We start from the raw sequence: 20,706 nt of genomic DNA, 5'->3' as shown, positions 1-20,706 counted from the left end.
CGAAAATATTGTGTGACCACATATTTACATTTACTGCGTAAACACGCCAAAAGAAGTTTAATGCGCGGTGTGATGGCGCTCAGTTAGGCCATAAACAATTCCGCATAAAATTACACAGCCCGCAATGGATGTGCCTCAGAGACAGAGGAAGAATTGGACAAAACATTAAACGAAAACCATCAACGAGGAATTTTACATTTATTATTAATATTAATATTATTGATTTTCATGCTGTCATGTGCGTCTTTTTTGGTGCCATGTTTAAAAAAGAACGTCACAATGCCACACCGTAAAACTGCCTTCGGAAAATTTACATTTTAATTTTATTTTTATATTTTTGAAATACCAATGAAAATCGTAAAAAAGCACCATATATGCTGATAAAAAGTCCATGACACCACAGCCTTCAATGCTGAGAGAAAGGCCAGGCATCCACTACCAACCACCGTTCTGGTCCATGGAAAAAAAGTTCAGTATGACTTTTCGAGGCCTGCAAAAGTTGGCGTAATCAAACAAGACAAAACGTATAAAATCAGGCCAAGTGGTTAGGTCTGTGTAAGTGCCATCATAAAGGCTTCGGCGCGCAATGCTCCGATGAGGCCGATCATGGGCCCGACTGCGTCTGGGAAACAAATGTTCTCGCTTATTCCTCTTGGTTTGCATCAGAAAGTGAAGAAGCTCCGGCGTCGGATAAGCGATCGGCTTCTCGCGTCCTCTCCTGCTCCGACAGCTGCTCACTGCTGGGGATGGAGTTCTTTTTTGGACGGCCCTTGGGTTTGGTCGGAGATTCTAGTCCTCCTCCTTGCAACACCTTGAAAGCAACAACGGTACACATCAGCCTAAATTCTCACAGGTATGACAGCTGAATCACAATTTGTAGACCTATTATTAGAACTTACGATTTTTTTCCACTTCATCCTTCTGTTTTGATACCATGTTTTGACTTGAAGCTGACTCAGGCCTAAAGACTCTGCCAGGTCTATCCTGTAAAAGAGAAAGATGTCGACTAAGCCATTTTCTCAGACAATAGTAACAACTGTTCTTTACATGTAAACTGTACACACAAAAAATACAGTTGGAATAAAGTCGAACACTGACATTTACGTAAAATGCTTTACATTAAAATCGTGTTTACCTGTCAGGAGTCGAGAGATACTTCTGTTTCTCAAATCGTTTTTCCAAGCCCATCAGCTGTAGTTCGGTAAACACAGTCCTACTCCTCCTTCCTTTCTTCGTCTTGCTCACTGCATCAGCTCCAGGATCGAGTTTACCCCGAAGATGGAGGTCCAGCGGGAGATGGTGGGATGAAGAGCCCATCTGCAGACCCGCAGCTCCGGACAGAAGCGCGGAGCCCAGCGGTGACCCGAGTGAGCAAGACAGAGGAGACACTGGGAACTTCAGGATACTGGTCTGGTCTGCTTTCAGGACTGGAAATCAAACAGTTGTTCAATGATAAATTAGTCTGAATTAATACTTCTTGGTATTCATGTCACATAAAACGAAAGCGTTTGGATGGATCCAAGGTTCATGTTAACGTGAATGCTCTGATAGCCTTGGTCTATAAAATAATAATATAAATTTGAGTATATAAAATAAAATTTCGCTGATCGATCTAGCTATTATAGCTATAAACTATACTTTTGAATTCATAAGGATTTACATAAGGATCCTGTAAATCTTGAATAGGCCTAAGTGTTTCAAAACGGAAAAAGGTTTATTTAAATGCACGAGTCTTAGGTTAATTTGTTAACAGTCAAATTTTTCGCACATGAACATTTCAGCGTCAACCTCAAAATTAGCTGCCTCACTGTAAAACTGTTTTCATTATTAAAAACATATTTATTTTCAACCATTTAACTTTAGTCACTTCTACTCGATTTTCTCAGTTTTCAACATAATTTCCTTAATCTGTAATTCAATTCGAAGTCGTTGAAAAGCAGTGAATTTATCAATGCAATACACATTTTAAAATTGTGATTAAAAATGAAAATATGTTTGGTTATTCATTATTTAGGCTATTTGCAGCGGCTAGTTTTCTTGCCCATTCTCAACAGAAAATAAAGCACGAATTGCATGCAGTGGGCCTGAAATGAACGTATAGCCTACATTTGCGATTTTCACAAGCTTGCTCGGTCCACTTCATTGCATATATATTTCGGTCTGAGATATCTGATTTTTCTTTGTATTGGTCTTCAAAGACAACGTGGAGTAATTTGTCTTTGAGTAGGCAAATATAGAGGTTCTGCGATTTGAATGTCCCTGTATTAAGAGAAGGTTAAGATTAAAGGATTGCCCATGCCGGATCTCAAAATATTGTCTGACTGAAAGGTCACGGTACTTACCTAAGTGGTTGTGGTATGGCCTGGCGGACAAAAGGGCATGTACTCCAAATTTGAGAAGGTCTCCAGTGGGACTTGATACCTTGTGATCCGGATGGTCTGTAAGAATCTCTTCAATCATGAAACTCCTGTACCTGTGAGACCTTTGGTCTGGATGGACATCATGGGGGTAGAAGTGCGCCCCGATCTCCAAAGGATGTTGCATTATTATAGTTTAAATGTAACAGATGTTCCCGAACCTCCTGGTAGTCAGAAACCTTGAGGTCACATTGAGGATTCAGATGTCCTTGTGAAGCACCGATGCATAAACGTCCATTCAGATTTTTAGATGCGACGATCATCTAAAGAGGATCATCCTCGGGTTTGTGGAGAGCTTTTGAAATACGCGAAGAAGACTTTGACTGATTCTCGATCTTTGAACGCTCAAAGTACGAGTGAAATTAATTTATTTTCTTTCGGGGAGTTCCGAAATGTGTGGTCCCGTCCACGCAGCTGGAGTGAGAAGTCTGATCCGCCCAGTGAGGACAGCCTGTTTCTGCTCTGAACGCACCAACCGAGCTCTGAATCAGGAACTTCGACATCTGAGTTTAAGGAGGTCTAGCTCAACGCCACACCTCCTCCTCCACAGCGTGCACTGGTACTCTCTTTAAATAAAGGGAAAACACTTAGTCAAATTATTCAACTTGTCGTGAGACTGTTTGAAATGTCTTCGATTATTTCAAGAAGTTAAAATTTAAAGCAGCTCAGTGATGCTTTTGGCATTATACTTTATCCAAAATAGCCTATACATTAGACAAACCAATGCATACAAAAAATAATTTCTCTATGATAATTATGTCACCATTTCTGTTTTTAAGCTTTTTAAAGTTTTTTTAAGAGATGTTTTACTCTACAATTGTGCTTTTATTATAGTCTCGAACACCTTTATTTCTTCTTGGCCATTAAATCAGATTAGTCATCTTTCACCAACGTTTATTAATTTTTGTCTCTCTAAGCTATCAGCTTAAACAAATATAACATTATCAGCGCATTAAGATATTCAATTTAATCTTGTAAAAAATAAACTAATGTCTTGTAAAGATATAGAATCTAGAATCTTGCAGAATAGGTTCTCTCAAAATAAAGATTTGAGATCATCATAAAATGACAACTTCAAATAGCTGACAACTTCAAATAGCCTATTAAAAATTTTCCTCAATTCTGGTTATTAATAGACATAGCCGATTAGATTTTATTTTAAATTTAAACGTAAGAAAATCGGGCTTTAAAAAAATAACCTACGTCCACAAAAAAAAAAAAAAAAAAAGGCCATGGGAAAATATTGTAAAAGTTTGGCCCCCAAAATCTTATATAAAATATGTAGTTCAAATAAAGGTTTAACAAACTGGTCTTTTAAATCGCATAGTATGGCTAGTTGGCACACAGTTTTTTTTCTTTTGCTTGTGATGTTGTAAAACCAGAAAAGGCTTTTGCCCTTGTGTTATAACTTTATGATGAATAAAACAATGCCATTCCTGTTATACTGTTGAATAATTCATAGTCATTCAACTTCATGTAAAGAGGACACGTTGCTCATTTTCTCCTGAAAACACTCTAAATCCGCTTAACATGGTGATCACAGTTAATTACTGTTTGTAGAATACAAGGTAAGAAAATATACATCATAGCCTATACAATGTCTTATTATTACGCATCATGCAAGGCGATTGCTTACATTTTTTCTGTATTCAGCATTCTCCTTTATGTTGAAATGGGCTATACATAATTCAACATTAAATTAAAATACCTACACAGTGGTGCGCTGTCACTCATAATTAAAGTCTTTTGATAGAAACGTTGTTTCTTAGTTTTTACACATTTAATAAAATCGTATGGCGCGTCGATTTTAATATATTGTTATGGCAAAGCTGTGGAAGCATGTCTTCTATTTCTTCATCATGTAATCTAGGTCCATGCGAAATTATATTTCTGTCATAAATCGTGTGCCATTATGCCATATGATATGACACAAATTTATGGTATAAGTCAAATCAAATATAAGGATTTTTATATTTAGGCCTATACAAATTTTACTTTTTGTTGTGTGTAATTAACCTATTCTTATTTCTGAAAGAAAGAAAGAAAGAAAGAAAGAAAGAAAGAAAGAAAGAAAGAAAGAAAGAAAGAAAGAAAGAAAGAAAGAAAGAAAGAAAGAAAAAGACATCAACCCCTTCTCAATATTCACTTAAAATAGTAGCTACATTTAAAGAACGACCTGAATGCCATCGCCTCTTGTCGGAGCACTTCTGTATTTCAACCACTAGGCGACATCATGTGAACGACGGCAGATTGCAAAGCATCAGTGTACAAATGCGCAGATATAACCTAATGATCTATCTTCTTTAATTAAAGCCAGTTTAGGTCAGGCTCTCACTATCTGCGTGCATTGCAATCACAGTTCTGATCAAATACAGCTTTAAACTGTATAAATAACCAGTGGAGTTTGTTTGTAGCCATGTAAGCCATACTGTGGGAGGTGGGATCACTTCGACAAAAAGCTCATTGTGTTAATCTATTATGTGCTTAACCACGTGCGCCACCAAGCTTCTTAAGACGCCCATATAGAGCATCATAAACATCCATATAAATTGATGAGGCATGCCTTGTATTATATTATATGCATACATTGGAGTTCAAATGTCTATTGTCAAACATTGTATAATTTTGAAAAGTTTTAAACAGGTAATGTGTGGCACTGGCCATAAAAAAAAACGTCAGATGTTGTTGCTTTCAATTTCAAGTGAGTGACATAACATAGTCATTAGGTTTTCCTCAAATGTGGAGTGAAGGTATATAGCTAAATATTTAGCAGCGTTGTACTTAAATTGTTATTATTTTAATTTATTGTAAAGATATTAAATTAGAAAAATGCTAAATAGTAGCATTTTCCCATTTGGACGTTATTATAGACGTCTTTATTCAAATGAAATGGTCATTTAGTGTTTGCATGCGTGAATTTCCTATTAATTTGTTTTTGATTTCATAAATGACAATGATACCTTTTAATAAGTGCCTCGTTTCAGTAGTTCAAGTGGATCAATGACCCTACTCTCTTAAGATGAGTCAACAACACTTCACATGAGAATCAGCCAGTGTCCAAATGTGCTGTTCTTCGATTGTTTTGTCCCATTTCCTCACGTGCGCTCACCGCCCTTCATCCCTGCTTTATGGCCCTCATTTGATCACATGACCACGGATCGACCAATGACAAGCCTTATCTGTTTCCTCCAACTTGTTACAATGTAACATCCAGTTGAGCGGCGAAACTGATACAAATGCACGCGACACGGTCTTCTGTTGATTCATGCGTTTGCATTTCACAATGACCCCAGTGGAAACAATGGACTGCAACTAAACAAAATCCGTTTCCAGGGACGAGGACGAGGTATGTAACAACAGGACACACGAATGTTAGCCTTTGCGTTTAGCGCAATAGCATTATTGGTTAGCTAGCTGAGAGATGCACCGCAAGAGATTAACACACAGTCATTTAGTTAATATAGTGATCTACTCTCTAAACTCTATCATTTTGTCTCGGTCTCCTTTAGCTGCATTGTCCTTTTTTTGAGCTGTAATGCATCTTACTGGCAATAATGAATGAATGTTGGACATCAATGTCTGTGACCAAAGCAGAGAGTTTAGACAGATGAGAATCTGGAAATTTGCATTATGTTCATGTTTAGTCTTTTCAAAGCATTCTGGTATAGCGTTTGTTTCCTTTTTAATAACGGTGATGTATTTATTTTTCTGTAAATGATTACTTTATTGTCCACAGTGTGCAGAAGACATAGCTATTTGATATATTGTTTTCATGTGCTCCCATGTGTTCTGCTTGTTATTGTAGTGTCTGTTCAAGCTCATTGGTGGGAAAAAAATATTGGTTGGATTTTTAAGTGTGTGTGTGTATGTGTGTGTGTGTGAGAGAGAGAGAATGTATGTATTTTATTAATTAATTAAGTTGTTTATTTATTTATTTTAATTATAAATATAAATAACAGTAAATTATGCATAATTACAAGTAACTAACCCTAAACCAAACCATAACATTAACCCTAACAATAACATTATAGTAAGTAAATGTAATTAATCAATATTACTTATTTGAGTAAGGACAATAAAGTGTTACACTTTATCTTAAGGTGTTTGTTAGTGTAATTATTTATTTAAGTACTGAGTAATAATAATTAATGGCATGCACTTATTATAGGGTTAGGTTTAGGATTAGGTGTTGATTGAGGGTTAGTTGCATGCAATTATGCATAATGTATAGTAATTCCTATAGTGATGCATGTTTAACAAGGACACTTTGCACAACATAATTACATCATAATTTATTATAGGCCATGTCTTTATTTTTGGATGCTGCATTGAAAATGTACTTCGCTGAATGCTCACACTGTAAAAAAAAAGGTTAGTTGATCTAACTTAAAAAAGTGAGGAAACCCGATGCCTTACAATTATTAAGTATATGAACTTTATGCGTAATTGAAAAAAAAAATTATGTAGAATTGTCAAGTTGAATGCATGAAGGCTTTTTCCTCAATAAAGGCAAATGGCTTCCTCACTTTTTTAAGTTTAGTCAACTGATCTGATCAGTTCGCAGTCAGGTTAACAGTACAAAGATTACTTTAAAAGTTTTAATTTAAGTTTCCCCTCTTGAACTTGAGCTAGAATTCATGGTACAGTTTAGTCTGGATGTCTTACATTGATGTAAATAAACTTGACTCCTTAACAAATGTTTCCCATGATAGATCTCTGCATTGCAGAATAAATTTTAGTGATATACTTGGTGGTTTGGTTTCCAAAAAGAGGGCATGTGAAGGGTCAGACACTGAGCCAGCAACAACAGCAAGATCTCTAAACGGTTCAGTGAGTGCTATGGCTGAGGCAACACTTGAACTCGAGGTCTGTGGTCATATCTGAACATATATATATATATATATATATATATATATATATATATATATATATATGTCTGAACATATAAGTTTTTTACAGTGTTCTGAGAGTGTTGTGGTGACTAAAGCTGATACAATTTACTGTCACAATAAAGAGACTCCTGAATGCTGAGTAAAACTACAGTATTAGTCAAAATCAATGGTATATGGTTTATTACATATTCAATTCTCATTTTATTGATGCAGTCATCAAAATAGTAGCTAGCTAGTAAGTTAACAGAAAAAAAAATCAGTAGTCTGGTTAAAGGGATAGTTTACCCAAAAATGAAAATTCTGTCATAATTTACTCACCCTCATGTCGTTCCAAACTCGTAAGACTATCGTTCATCTTCGGATGAAAAAATTCAGATATTTTTGATTTCATTGGCAGTCTATGCGACTACCACTTTAATGCTTCAAAAAGTTCATAATGACATTGTAAAACTATAATCTATATGAATTGAGCGGTTTAGTACAAATTTTCCTCAACGACTCGATCACTTTATATGATGAAACAAACTGATTTTAGGCTTTTATCAGGTATCATTTCTGGTCGAAACATTTTCTGTTTTGAATTTTAAAAATCACAGCTTCAACGGAATATTACGAAGCATGGAGACTTTTATGGCATTATGTGAACACACACAAAAAATGAGATCATGATCTGAGCATGACCAGGAAGATGAACAGGAAAGTCAAATGGTTTTGGAACGACGTGAGGGTGAGATTTTCAGATTTTCAATTCTGGATGAACAAACACTTAAATGCATTTAAACATCAATTGTGCATAAACTCATTGTGCAATAACACCAATCTGATATAAAGTATATACACCTTTTCATAACTCTGTTTGAAAACGCTTTGAAAAACCAGTTCAAAGTTTAGATGAAAGTGATCGCCGTGCTTTGATTAAATTCAGTGGGCAGCGTTCAAGGATTCGCCCAAGCTCAGACTCCAACAGCTTTTGTAAGGGTGACATGCAGCTGGAAATTGTTTGCAAGCATATTAATTTATTAATATACATTATAATGATTTCAAACACTGGAATTGCAGAAATAATATAGGAACAAAAATCTCCAAATGTATATTAAAATATAAGACTCAATCACCTTATTGCTCTGTCTTTTCTATCAATGTGTTGATCAGGATTAGAACAAATCCATTTCTAATCAGATGAACAGCACACACTGATTGACTGGTGTCAGGTTGAGTTTTTGGATGGCTCAAGTGGGGTTTCACTTTGCCTCTGTCGGATCTGTGTGTAAGGAGAAGCATACATTACAATGCAAATGAGTCTCATAATGCCACTCCGCTGTCTTCTCATTTTACACTGTGAATTAATCATGGTGTATCAAATGACTGCTAACATCATCCTGAATGTGCCAAAGTTTGCTAAACAAACCCTACGCAAGTCAGGCATTACTTAAGGCAGCACTATTCTTCTCCACTTTCAATCATTGTTAAAGATGAATAAATATACAGTATTAGTGCTGTCAAAACGATTAATCACATCTAACATACAAGTTTTTGTTTATGTGTATATATATATATATATATATATAAGTGTGTGTGTGTGTGTGTGCGTATACACTCGCCTAAAGGATTATTATGGCCTCTGATGGCTACTTTCAGCAGAATAATGCACCATGTGACAAAGCTCAAATCATTTTAAATTGGTTTCTTGAACATGACAATGAGTTAACTGTACTACAATGGCCCCCAGTTATCAGATCTCAACCCAATAGAGCATCTTTGGGATGTGGTCAAACGGGAAATCTCCATCAACTGCAGGATGCTATCCTATCAATATGGACCAACATTTCTAAAGAATGATTTTAGCACCTTGTTGAATCAATGCCATTGAATCAATAATCCTTTACGTGAGTGTATATGTGTGCGTGTGTGTGTGTGTGTGTGTGTGTGTGTGTGTGTGTGTGTGTGTGTGTGTGTGTGTGTGTGTGTGTGTGTCTATGTATGTATATACAGTATATACACACACAGACATATAATATGTGTATATATATATATATATATATATATATATATATATATATACACACACACACACACACACACGTATTATGATAAATTAAAAATACAATTATATGTTAAATGCGATCAATCTGATAGATTGATAGATAGATAGATAGATAGATAGATAGATAGATAGATAGATAGATAGATAGATAGATAGATAGATAGATAGATAGATAGATAGATAGATAGATAGTAATTTGAAAATCCCTAAATAATAACTCTGTTTTTCAGCAAGATGGTTATAGTCATTGCCATTCTTACCTGTGATTAAATTAATGGCTACAGTCACAATGGTAATGTGAGTGGTCAGCTGTTGACACATGATATGCAGTGGTCACTGCAGGGTTAAACTGACACATTGAAGTTTCCATAGTATAGTATTGGTGAAAGATCCCTCACAGTATATACACAATAAGAGATTGGTAATCTGTAGTATTACTCCAAAATATGTTATACGGTTGATTCCTGTGAAAATCTCAATGATTTGATTTGTCTGAATGGAAAAAAAACAACAACATCATAAGGGTTCATTTGTTTCTCTGGTTCCTCAAGAGTCAAGGTTTCTCTTAAATGCATAGTTATTTATTTAACACTGCTCTTATATAGAAGAGGTTGTGACCTCCTCACTCATCATATATTCCACTTGCAGTGACACTATATCCAGCATGTGACACAGCACCACACTGTTCAGTTTCCTCCCGGGATGAAAAACTCCCAGGCAACCAGCAACCTTACAACTTGCTCATTTATTGTTGTGTCTTGACTGTTTACTCTGCCATTGTTTTGTGTCTGAGGCTTTAAAAGCATGTTTGCTTCTATACCTTTCAGTGTCGGCCATGGCAGCAGGCGTCAGTTTGTTGAGTGACCTGCCATACACCACCAGCAATTCAGCTAACAGCAGAGAGTCCAACGCTGACATGGAGCCAGGTATCATACTGCTATTTATCTATTTGTGGCTGGGAGGTATTTTAAATGGTTAATGCACAGTATTTAAATGAAAACAAATAAGAATGTATTTTGATGCAAGGACTGAACAGACAGAAATGTTTTATAGCCTTTCGTATATTCTAAAAAAAGGGTGTTTTATATAGCGTGAAATGACTGGAGCCCTATTTGTTACAGAAATAAAAGTTTGATGCATGTTATAATATAATTTTGAGATCTTATCCAACAATTTATCATTGCTGATTCACTTGAAAACAAAAACAGATCATAAGGGAAAATATTTGCATTGTAATTAAGTACAATAACATTTTAGTTGTATACAGCATGTTAATGTGTTTTATTTTATTTAATTTTTAGACATCAAAAATAAGAGCACAGGTTGTTGTATTGTATTATTTTAATAAACCATTCAAGTTGTACATTTTGTGGATTCATTGTTTTGGATATACTGTTCAAAAAGTTATTTTTTAATTAATACTTTTATTTTGCAAGTTCACACTAAATGATTAAAAAGTGAGAGTAAAGGCATAATTATGTTACAAAAGTTTTCTATTTCAAATAAATGCCGTTCTTTTGAGGTTTCCACATAAAAAATAAGCAGCACATCTGTTTTCAAAATTGATACTTATAAGTTAATGTTAATGATAATGATTTATTTATAATGTTACTAGAGCATTAAGAAGGATTTCTGAAGAATTACGTGACACTGAAGACGGGAGTATTGATGCTGAAAATTCAGCTTTGTCATTACAGGAATAAATTAAATTTATTTTAACTTCTAATAATATTTCACAATATTACTGTTTATATTGTATTTTTTATCAAATAATTTAAGCCTTTGTGAGCCATACTTTTAAAACAGTTCAATACAAAAAAAAAATATATATTTTTTTGCCATAAAGGGTAATAACGTCAACATATATAGACTGGCCCAGACATCGTAAAGTCTTTTGTTACCTTTTCCCCATCTATTTTAAATGACTCATTCCATCTCGAAGGGCTCCTAATGCATCTCCTTTTAATCTTCTTTTGAATTCAAGTGGTTTAGGTGAGAAAGGCCACTCTAATGGCCATGCTAACAAGAACTTCAAACTCATTTCCATTATTTCATAAGCCTCTTAAAATGCTGAAGAGACTGACGCATGATGAAACGACTTTATGTAGTATTCCGAGTTCTGAGTTTCATAAAGTCTTTGTATTTACTGCAGCAGATGGAATGAATTAGTTGAAAAGGTGTAATTTCAGCCTCATTTTGTTGAAATGCATGCAGGGTTATGCAACCAGAGCTGTCTTTATCATTTACATAAAACACATCATCCTGTTTCTCTTTCTTCCACCTGAGACCACACACACACACACACACAGCCTCCCACTGACTTCAAACTTGGTCACCATGGAGATCCCCTTCAAGTGCAACTGATGAACCGGTTGAATTGTATTGGTCTCTTATGCTGCTTTTGTGCAGCCAGGTGGTTGTGTAGCGATGATTCACTGCTCTGGGGTCAGCACTTAGTTTGCTCATAGGCTTTGCTAAACGTAGTGTTATCATCAGTGTGTTTGACGAGAGACATGAAGAGACGGGCTTGCTCTTCGCGGGTAGACGAGATCTTCATGGGTTTTCGAAAGACACGTCGGCACTCTGCGTTCGAGATCTTGCTGAAGATCCTGAGGAGGAGGCACAGCTCAGCTGTGGAAGTTCTGACTTCGTCTTCACATAGGGTTATTGTGGCGTTTAGCATGTCCGAGGCACAGACTGACATCACTGGCTGTGGGTGTAATGTGCCATGTTCAAGTTGAAGCTAATTGGTCTGATGAATCCTAATTTTTCATCGTCTATTTCTCCAGTGAATGTCCGAGTACCGACTGCAAAGTACACCAAGGTGGGCGAGACTTTGAGGCATGTCATCCCAGGACATATGCAGTGCTCCATGGCGTGTGGTGGTCGGGCATGCAAATACGAAAACCCTTCTCGCTGGAGCGACAAAGAGCAAGCCATCAAAGGACTGTACTCCTCTTGGTAAGCTGTCTTCTTGCTCTTTAGTCGGATGAAATGGAGTAATGTGTATTGTTTCAACTTCAAGTGAACATATCAAATATTTATTTAGCAGAGTCAACATCCATTTATTGTGCTAGACCTATACAATTCACAACTCAGATACACTATTAGTTGAAGGCAACGAAAATGTTAGGGACAAGGAGGTCTATCTTGGACAGAAGGTCAGTCCATCTTATCTTTTGTCATGTCTTCTATTTCATGACTAGCCTTTGATACTGATACGCCTAAATAAATAAGAAAAGGAAATAGCGTAGCCCAGGTAAAAATGGATGGGGGGGGAAAAGCCTTCAAGAGCATACATCCAGAAATAGCTCAGAGGGTGAAGAATGAAAAATCAATATGCATACACATCAAAAATATAATGTAAAAAACCTCATCAATTTATTATACAGAGGCCAATTATGAAATTTTCAGCAAAATGTTTTGGTTTCTATAGAGTACTTCTTATTCTTTTGCGATTTGGCCTCTTTATAAGAAATAAATATTTTTTTATTTCATTATCCATCCAAACTACTTGTCCATCTTGGATTTTATTTAATTTTTCCCATGAATATACCCTTTGAAAAATTGATTTATTTTGTAATATTTTATATTAATGTTATCTAATTCATACTCTATTCACAGGATAACCGATAACCTGTTGGCCATGGCAAGACCTTCAACTGAAATTATTGAAAAATTCAACATCATCGAACAGTTTCATAAGTATGTTGAACTCAGCGGCAAGATATCAGTAAGTGATTCCCAAGATGCACCAGGGATGATGCTTAATCTTCCTTCCTTCTAGGTGTGGCTTAAAGACAGTAATCAACCTGCAGCGTCCAGGGGAACACGCCAGCTGCGGCAGCACTTTGGAGCCAGAGAGCAGTTTCACATATCGCCCAGAGGTTTTCATGGAGGCAGGGAGTGAGTAGCTCACACATGTACTCAAACATACTCTTATTCCTCCGTCAGTCAGGGGAATCAGGCTGGGATAAATCCTCACTGTTATCACATTAAATTGTCAAAATGTTTGACAAGCTAAAGAACCTTTTTAAGCAATGTTTGCTTTCTAAACATAGTGATCATGCAGTTGCTCAGCTTCCATTCAGGTACTGTGGCTTAGGGGGATTGGAAGCCCTTAATAAGCTCTCCTGAGAGTGCTGCTGCGCTTATAGGGAAACTATGCAAGGCACAGTTTTCCAGCACATTATTATTTCCAGGCACAGCATGTCCAAACATGCATGAAACGTCTCTTAAATTAAGGAAGAGGTCCCCCATGTGTTAGATAATTTATGTTTGTATATAACATTTTGAGGTTTTTCTTCAACTGTGTTCTTTTTGGCCTCCTGGACTGTTATGATCTTTAATGAAAGTTTCCACCACAATGCCATTTCCACCTCATCACAGATAATGATTTATACTTAATAGCATTCTAGGATGGAAATGGTGGAAATGACATTTTTAATATGTTTTTAAATAAATTCCATTTATTTCCATCCTAGAATGCAACTATGCAAAAAAGTAACTAAAATATTACATGTCATATAATATGAAATGTAATATTGTAGTTACTTTTTTTTGCATAGTTTGACAAAATTGCAGCTTGATTGGAAATGACGCATGTTAAAAAAAAATTTTGTTCATAAGTGATAATCTAATAACTTTGTTGTCTTCTTGGGCAACAAATACACCAACTTTAGAAAAACCATTGTTTTAATAATTGTTCAGTGTGGTGAAAATGACACGACAACTGTGCAACATTTTACATTTTTACTCAAATGTTGAATAAATGTCAGTTTATTTCTCTCTTTGATTATCAGAGATTTAACATTTACTAATTCATAGTTTAATATGGAGGTCTAGGTTTTTTGGGTGACAAGATATATTGAAATGTTACTTTTACTGAAAACCAGCCTCTGGGACATAAAAGTGACTGAAGAATTCAAATAACAAATCAATTGTTGGTCTGAACTGAATTTCTTGAAATGCACTACTTTGTTTCATCTTATGAGATTTGCATTTAACTTTTTCCAGTTTATTTTTACAACTTTGGCTGGAAAGACTATGGCGTGGCATCCTTGACTACTATTCTTGACATGGTGAAGGTGATGTCATTCGCCATGCAAGAGGGCAAAATTGCGGTCCACTGCCATGCTGGACTCGGCAGAACAGGTCAGTATTTTGACTTAACAGTTTGCAGTGTTAAAGGAGTAGTTCACTTTTAAAAACACTTTTGCTGATAATTTACTCACCCCCATGTCATCCAAGATGTCCATGTCATTCTTTCTTCAGTCGAAAAGAAATTAAGGTTTTTGATGAAAACATTCCAGGATTTTCTCTATATAATGGACTTCATTGGGAACCAAACGGTTCAAGGTCCAAAAGACAGTTTCAGTGCAAACTGTTCAAAGGCCTTTAAAGAATTCCAGACGATGAATAAGGGTCTTATCAAGGGAAACGATCGCTCATTTTTTTTAAATAACAAAGTTTAAGTTTAAGTAAATAAAAAAAATAACAAATTAAGTTTTATAAGCGCAAATGGTCGCCTTGCTCTGTTCATGACTCCTGTTCATACTCGTTTATCAAAATGAATGAATCTTTTTTTCGTGTCATTTGGTTCATTCAACAAACGAAATGAACGAATTGACTGAGGAAAAGGTTCGTTCATTTTGATGAACGAGTTTGGACAGGAGAGTCACAGAACAGAGCAAGCCGACCATTTGAGCTTATAAAACTTAAACTTTGTTATAATTTTTTTTTTTTTTAAATGAGCGATTGTTTCGTTTGATAAGACCCTTATTCATCGTCTGGAATCGTTTAAAGCCCTTTGAAGCTGCACTGAAACTGTCTTTTGGACCTTGAACCATTTGGTTCCCATTGAAGTGCATTATATGGAGAAAAATCCTAGAATGTTTTCATCAAAAACCTTAATTTCTTTTCGACTGAAGAAAGAATGGCATGGATATCTTCGATGACATGGGGGTGAGTAAATAACCAGCAAAAGTTTTTTTTTTTAAAAAGTGAACTCCTTTAACTTAACAATTTAAGAAAATAACTGCAGTAGTTCTGTTTTGATCCATTTCACTGATTATGTGATTATTAACTACCCTTCATGCACATTCGTCTTCTCATAGGTGTCTTAATAGCATGCTTCTTAGTATTCACATCCCGGATGAGTGCAGATCAGGCCATTTTGTTTGTTAGAGCTAAACGTCCAAATTCCATCCAGACCCGTGGTCAACTGTTGTGTGTGCGAGAGTTCGCCCAGTTCCTCGTCCCACTGCGCAGTGTATTCTCGTGTGCCGAGCCCAAAGCTCACAAAGTCACATTGTCGCAGTACCTGACTCGTCAGCGGCACCTACTACACGGCTATGAAGCGCGACACATGAAGAACACGCCAAAGATCATACACCTGGTCTGCAGGCTCCTGCTAGACATAGCAGAGAACCGACAAACGGTGGAAGAGGAGGTGTTGGACATCCCAGACCTGACAGAGGAAGTGGAGAAGACTGTCTCGCTGCAAGCCCTTCAGCAGTTAGGGAAGGAGATGAGGGGGAAAGGGATTCCCATATCCTTACCTCGCTCTCCTGACCAACCCAGCTTGCTTCTTAAAGGGCCGCAGTGTGATCCACCTCATGACCGGCCGCTCTGTAGCGACCAGGAGTTTGATGTTCTCTGGAGATGGCCGACAGTAGACAACACCTACAAGTCTCAGCTCATCTTAAGTAAATGTCTTAGCTATAGCGACTCAGCCTTGCACAAACTGGACCCAAGGGTGCAGGTACAACAAAGTCTCCAGAATGCTCTTGGCAGCAAATCTGGTTTAAACTTTACAGAACTTTATTCGTCGCAGAACAGATTGGCTATACAGACCCCAGAACTTCTGTCATCCCCATTGACATCTGAAATCAACAACAGTCCCAAACATGGCTCTTTAACTGGTTCCTGTAGCTCCCTCGTACAATCCAAAAAAGTTGAAGGCCATGCATCCTGCTCTCCTGCCTCCATAAAACGGGTACCTCTGAAGGAGGCAAAGCGCAGCATGTCCTACGGCTTTCTAGAGAAGACCAGTGACAGCAGGACTGCGTTCTCAACGTGTCAAGGCGGCAAAAGTCACCCGTCACCCGAACAATTCACAGATGTTCCTATTTTAATGCTTCAAAGTGAACTCTCCCCTGAGACTCGTCATCTGTTTGTGGCCAAAGCTCTCACGATGGACATTCATGGAGAGGAACTCAGCACAGTCTCGGTGTGGCAGGTAGGAGCTTTGTTTTATTCCATCATTTGAGTTCAGACCTTCAATTCCATATCCTGTTCTTCTATAATGCAACTCATTTCTGCAATTGCTGTTGCCCCCCAGAGAGAGCTGAACTCCCGTGAAGGTGCATGGGAGAGGTTGTGCACCGAAAGAGATCCTGTTGTGCTCTCCACACTCATGTGGTCTTGGCTAGAGCAACTTAAGGAGCCAATCATCACAAAAGAGGATGTGGAGACTTTGGCTGGAAACCAATTTAGTCCCCAAGGTGCTCTGAATTCACTCGACAAGGTACCAAAAACATGGAAAAGTGTCTTTATAGCAGTGGTTCTCAACTTTTTTTTGACGCCAAGCCCCACACTTTGTCCGAGACAATATTTAAAAGCCCTCCTCCAAATATGTACCTCTGATGTATGTTTGTCTACATTTTTTTTTTTTCTGGACCAAACAAACCAAGCAAACTGAATTACAAGTGGGAACACATATATTTAATTACAAATGTGACTTGTTTTTTAAACCATTGAAATGGATTATGTGTATGCTAAAACATCTGTTTGTCTTTGTTATTTAGGGACAAAAACAAACCCTTCTGTGTATTCTTGATTGCGCTGCTCATTTGCTAAAAATACCCGAGGAGGTTGAGAATGCCTTTTTTGAACGCACAATCAAAGCATTTACTTGGGTAAGTCACGTCCTCGAAATAGATCTCTGGTGAAGGTTTTGTGGATTTTTTTTTAATTGTTGATCCTAATTCTGTGATTCTAATCCAGATTTCCCCAGATTCAGAGAATGGGCGGTTAATCTATAAGACTCTGAAAGATGTCATGATCCCTGTCCTCAGAGATATGAGGACAAAAGCTATAGAAGAGCTTGAGCTGACCTGACACCCTTTCCCATGTACCCTGACACTGGATGTGGAATCTGAAATCTGGAGTCTGCACTGTAATTTTGAAGAAAAAAAAGAAACAAACAGGTTTAGTGTTTTTTTTTTTGTACTCATTCTCATTCAAGTAATGTATTTTAACAGCTTTTATTTGTGAGAGAACAATAATTACTGCCATACATGTATGTGCCACAAGTTTTTTTTTTAAGGCTATTTTTCTAATTTTGTTCCTTAATAGTTTATTTTTGGTACACAATATTTATTAGCTAACTGAGGAAACTATTTATTAATAAGTATGTCATGTATTTATTTTATGACTTTGTTTGGCTCTAACGAACTGAGGATTCTCATGAAAATGTGTTTTGTCATATACGAATACTGTTTGAATAGATGGATGATGTCAAATGTACCTCATTATTGACTAAACCAAAATAATATCACTGTGCAACATGTCTCATTTTATGACACAGTCTTTAATACTTTTATTGAATGAAGCAAACTGTCAGATTTGCTGATTCTTGCCTTTGCAATTTAAAGGTTTGTATTTAAGCTACAATAGAGGACAAGTGAATGCTTTCATTCATGATGCAACACAGTTTACTTTAGGAATAGCTCAAAATGGCCTTGATCAATTTATTTGAGAATGTATCAATACAATTCCTGCTAAAACAAAATGCTTTCCTGTACAGGCTTTTGCAGGATGATCTTTACATTTTATTGGCATTATTTATAACTAAGCTGCTTCTTTTAATGAACTTAGATAGGAATATGTACTATGTTTGTCTTGTGGTGTTTTAGTAAATAACACTGTGGTGTTGAAACTGACCTAATTTGTCAACTAAAATGCTAACATTGTCTTGTCTATTTAAGTAAATATCATGTAGGCAGCAGAATACAAGTATATTCATTCATGTCTAGAGTTGTAAATTGTTTTTTTTTTTTTTTTTTTGTCTGATTCTTAATGACAGATTATTGTGGATTTTTCCAAAGCACTATATGGGCCAGATTTACTAACAGTTTGAAACTGGCATTAAAAAAAACTACTGACAGGATTTACTAAAAAATTAGCGCTGAAAATGAATGGATGCAGTTATTTTTTGCGGCTGACCTTATTGCACATGCATTTTTTGGAGTTTTCCTTTCAGATGCAAAATTTATGAGAGAAGAGGAGACTATAATGAATCACGGCGGCAACACGATTTACCATTACTAAGGTTTGCACTAGTCAATTTACAGCTATGCGCTATTATTTAACACTCTTAAAATAGCTTGTTTTAATCCTGATGCTAACGCTTTTATGGGATTGCGCTCTTATGCTAATTTGCCATGTTTAGTGGATCTGGCCCCATTATATATATATATATATATATATATACACATACACATATATATTGATAAACTATTTTTTATTTATTAATTTTTCATTCAAGTCTATCAAATAAAGATCTGAATGGTATCTTTTTGCATAGTGTCTGCCTCCATTAACCAAGATTCTTTATTGCGCTATTAAATAAATCTTGTTCATTTTCATTGTGTTCTGGATCATAATTTCATGAAAGGAAACCTCACCATTGCAATCAGACTGAGGTCACCTGGGTCAGCTAATGCTGCAAATAATAATTTGGTTTCCTACTGTATTTTTTGTGTTGCTCTCCAACCAACTCCAGCTTTTGAGTAAGGCAAGATAACACATGAAGTTTGAAAAGTACTTGGCATGTTTAAAACACAGAATGCTTTTTATAAGACTCTGTCTTGTCTTGTGTGTCTGGATCTTTTCATTCAGGCTGTTCTGGAGCTGCCCTGCAGCTGTAATTACTGCCAGGAGTGCATCAAACTAACTCCAGTTGCGTAAAAGTGTGCCCCTTTTTTTCCTGCCTCGTGTTCTGCTAGGTCAGAAAGTAATTTTTAATGGATAAATCCACCAGAGTGTGATAAATGGTGTTTTATATTCTAATTGAAAGGTATGCCAAATATGAAGATGAATCTGAATTTGGGTTTGTGCTGAGAACTCATGACTGAAGAACTTCGTCTCTGGTTTATTTTGTTCTTTATCATTTTACAGGATATTTGGAAACATTGTCTTCAGAGATGATATATGTAGCATCTGGGGTGTGAATATTAACAACAGCATGTGTTCTTAGCACTTTATGTTTCATAGGTCAAGACAGTACTAGGTGCAAAACAGACAAAAGCCTCTTAATGTTCAGAATACTATTAGATCCTCTGCAGATAGAATATAATTTGTCTACATCATTGCTTATACCCAATCAATCTGATAGCTATGCTCCAACTTGTTCATTATAAGTTGTACAACTTTCTTGACTTGCTTAGACCTTTTAAATATATCTAATATGATCACATTAGGTCATTCCGTGTCAAATCAACCAAATCTTCCAAACTCAATTTTTTTTTATTTAGTGGAGGGAGGGAAACAATCACTTTATAAAGATACAAATTCAACAATTTGAACATGGAGCCACATTGAAATACCCATTTCTATGGGATTTAATCATAACAATGAACCACAGCCACAAAGTGCCCGTGCCCTCAGATCACTTGGACGTGGCAAGAGGTTACGAGAGTTACAAGAGGTAAAAACGATACTGTTCGTTTTCTCACACAAACTGCTCGTTTCGTGTCTTAGGCCATCAAAGTATACTTACATTTATGAGTCATTAAATCATGTTTAATTTGGACTACTCAGTGTGCATGCTCTCTGAGGTGGTGACCATAGACCTTCATTGTATGACTGATGGACACGAGCGGTTTGACCTAAAACCTAAAAATATCAAAATTGAAACTACAACGGAAACAAAGACACCTACATCTTGGATGCTCTTGAGGTAAGCTAAAACATACCAAAAATTTATTTCAAAGTGAACTATCCCTTTAATAGTGTTTTTTTTTTTTTTTTTTTTAAAAGGAGTGATTTACTTGCATCATGAGAAGCTTCCAGCTTCAGTCAAGAGGTCAAGACTGTATAAGCAGATCAACAGCCCCACCTGGTGGTTAGTAAAAAACAGCAAATTCACTTAAAAAAAATAATGGATTTTCTTTAGACAATGGATATGCACGCCAGTCGCCAACAGCCTAACTGTTTCATCTATTCTATTCTATTCTATTCTATTCGTACATGGTAGTTGCAAGCTTTCTGTCATATTTTATAACAATTATCGACACCGACTAATTATATTATATTAAAAATAATATGATAAATAGTCCTATATATTTCT

The 20,706-nt window shown here is 36.3% G+C and overlaps 2 protein-coding genes across 2 annotated transcripts; one reads left to right on the top strand and one right to left on the bottom strand.

The window, feature by feature from the left end:
- Positions 1–211: 211 nt before the first annotated feature.
- barx1 (BARX homeobox 1) lies at positions 212–5,543 on the bottom strand. Its single transcript, XM_039674084.2, has 5 exons — positions 5,378–5,543; positions 2,343–2,983; positions 1,136–1,427; positions 900–984; positions 212–811 (listed from the first exon to the last, which is right to left on the bottom strand). The coding sequence occupies exons 2-5, from the start codon at positions 2,542–2,544 to the stop codon at positions 644–646; spliced, it is 747 nt and encodes a 248-aa protein (XP_039530018.1). The 5' UTR covers positions 2,545–2,983; positions 5,378–5,543; the 3' UTR covers positions 212–643.
- Positions 5,544–5,586: 43 nt separating this feature from the next.
- ptpdc1a (protein tyrosine phosphatase domain containing 1a) lies at positions 5,587–19,003 on the top strand. Its single transcript, XM_039674201.2, has 10 exons — positions 5,587–5,763; positions 10,181–10,279; positions 12,143–12,314; positions 12,978–13,058; positions 13,141–13,259; positions 14,370–14,507; positions 15,470–16,593; positions 16,696–16,881; positions 17,162–17,272; positions 17,361–19,003. Exons 2-10 carry the CDS (start codon positions 10,189–10,191, stop codon positions 17,472–17,474), a joined length of 2,136 nt encoding a protein of 711 aa, XP_039530135.2. The 5' UTR covers positions 5,587–5,763; positions 10,181–10,188; the 3' UTR covers positions 17,475–19,003.
- Positions 19,004–20,706: the final 1,703 nt, after the last annotated feature.

This window comes from Pimephales promelas, chromosome 21, assembly GCF_988280905.1.
Source record: "Pimephales promelas chromosome 21, fPimPro1.hap1.1, whole genome shotgun sequence".
Lineage (NCBI taxonomy): Eukaryota > Metazoa > Chordata > Actinopteri > Cypriniformes > Leuciscidae > Pimephales > Pimephales promelas.
Note: the sequence above shows the minus strand (reverse complement) of the source record. Positions and strands in the feature narration are given on the sequence as shown.

What these genes read in the sequence shown, in the direction of transcription:
- ptpdc1a (XM_039674201.2), top strand. Translation starts at nt 10,189, where the DNA reads ATGGCAGCAGGCGTCAGTTTGTTGAGTGACCTGCCATACACCACCAGC. An exon ending in CAACGCTGACATGGAGCCAG is followed by an intron (nt 10,280 to 12,142) that starts GTATCATACTGC and finishes CTATTTCTCCAG; the next exon opens with TGAATGTCCGAGTACCGACT. An exon ending in TGCTGGACTCGGCAGAACAG is followed by an intron (nt 14,508 to 15,469) that starts GTCAGTATTTTG and finishes GTCTTCTCATAG; the next exon opens with GTGTCTTAATAGCATGCTTC.
- barx1 (XM_039674084.2), bottom strand. Translation starts at nt 2,544, where the DNA reads ATGCAACATCCTTTGGAGATCGGGGCGCACTTCTACCCCCATGATGTC. An exon ending in GCCATACCACAACCACTTAG is followed by an intron (nt 1,428 to 2,342) that starts GTAAGTACCGTG and finishes TTTGATTTCCAG; the next exon opens with TCCTGAAAGCAGACCAGACC. An exon ending in TATCTCTCGACTCCTGACAG is followed by an intron (nt 985 to 1,135) that starts GTAAACACGATT and finishes TCTCTTTTACAG; the next exon opens with GATAGACCTGGCAGAGTCTT.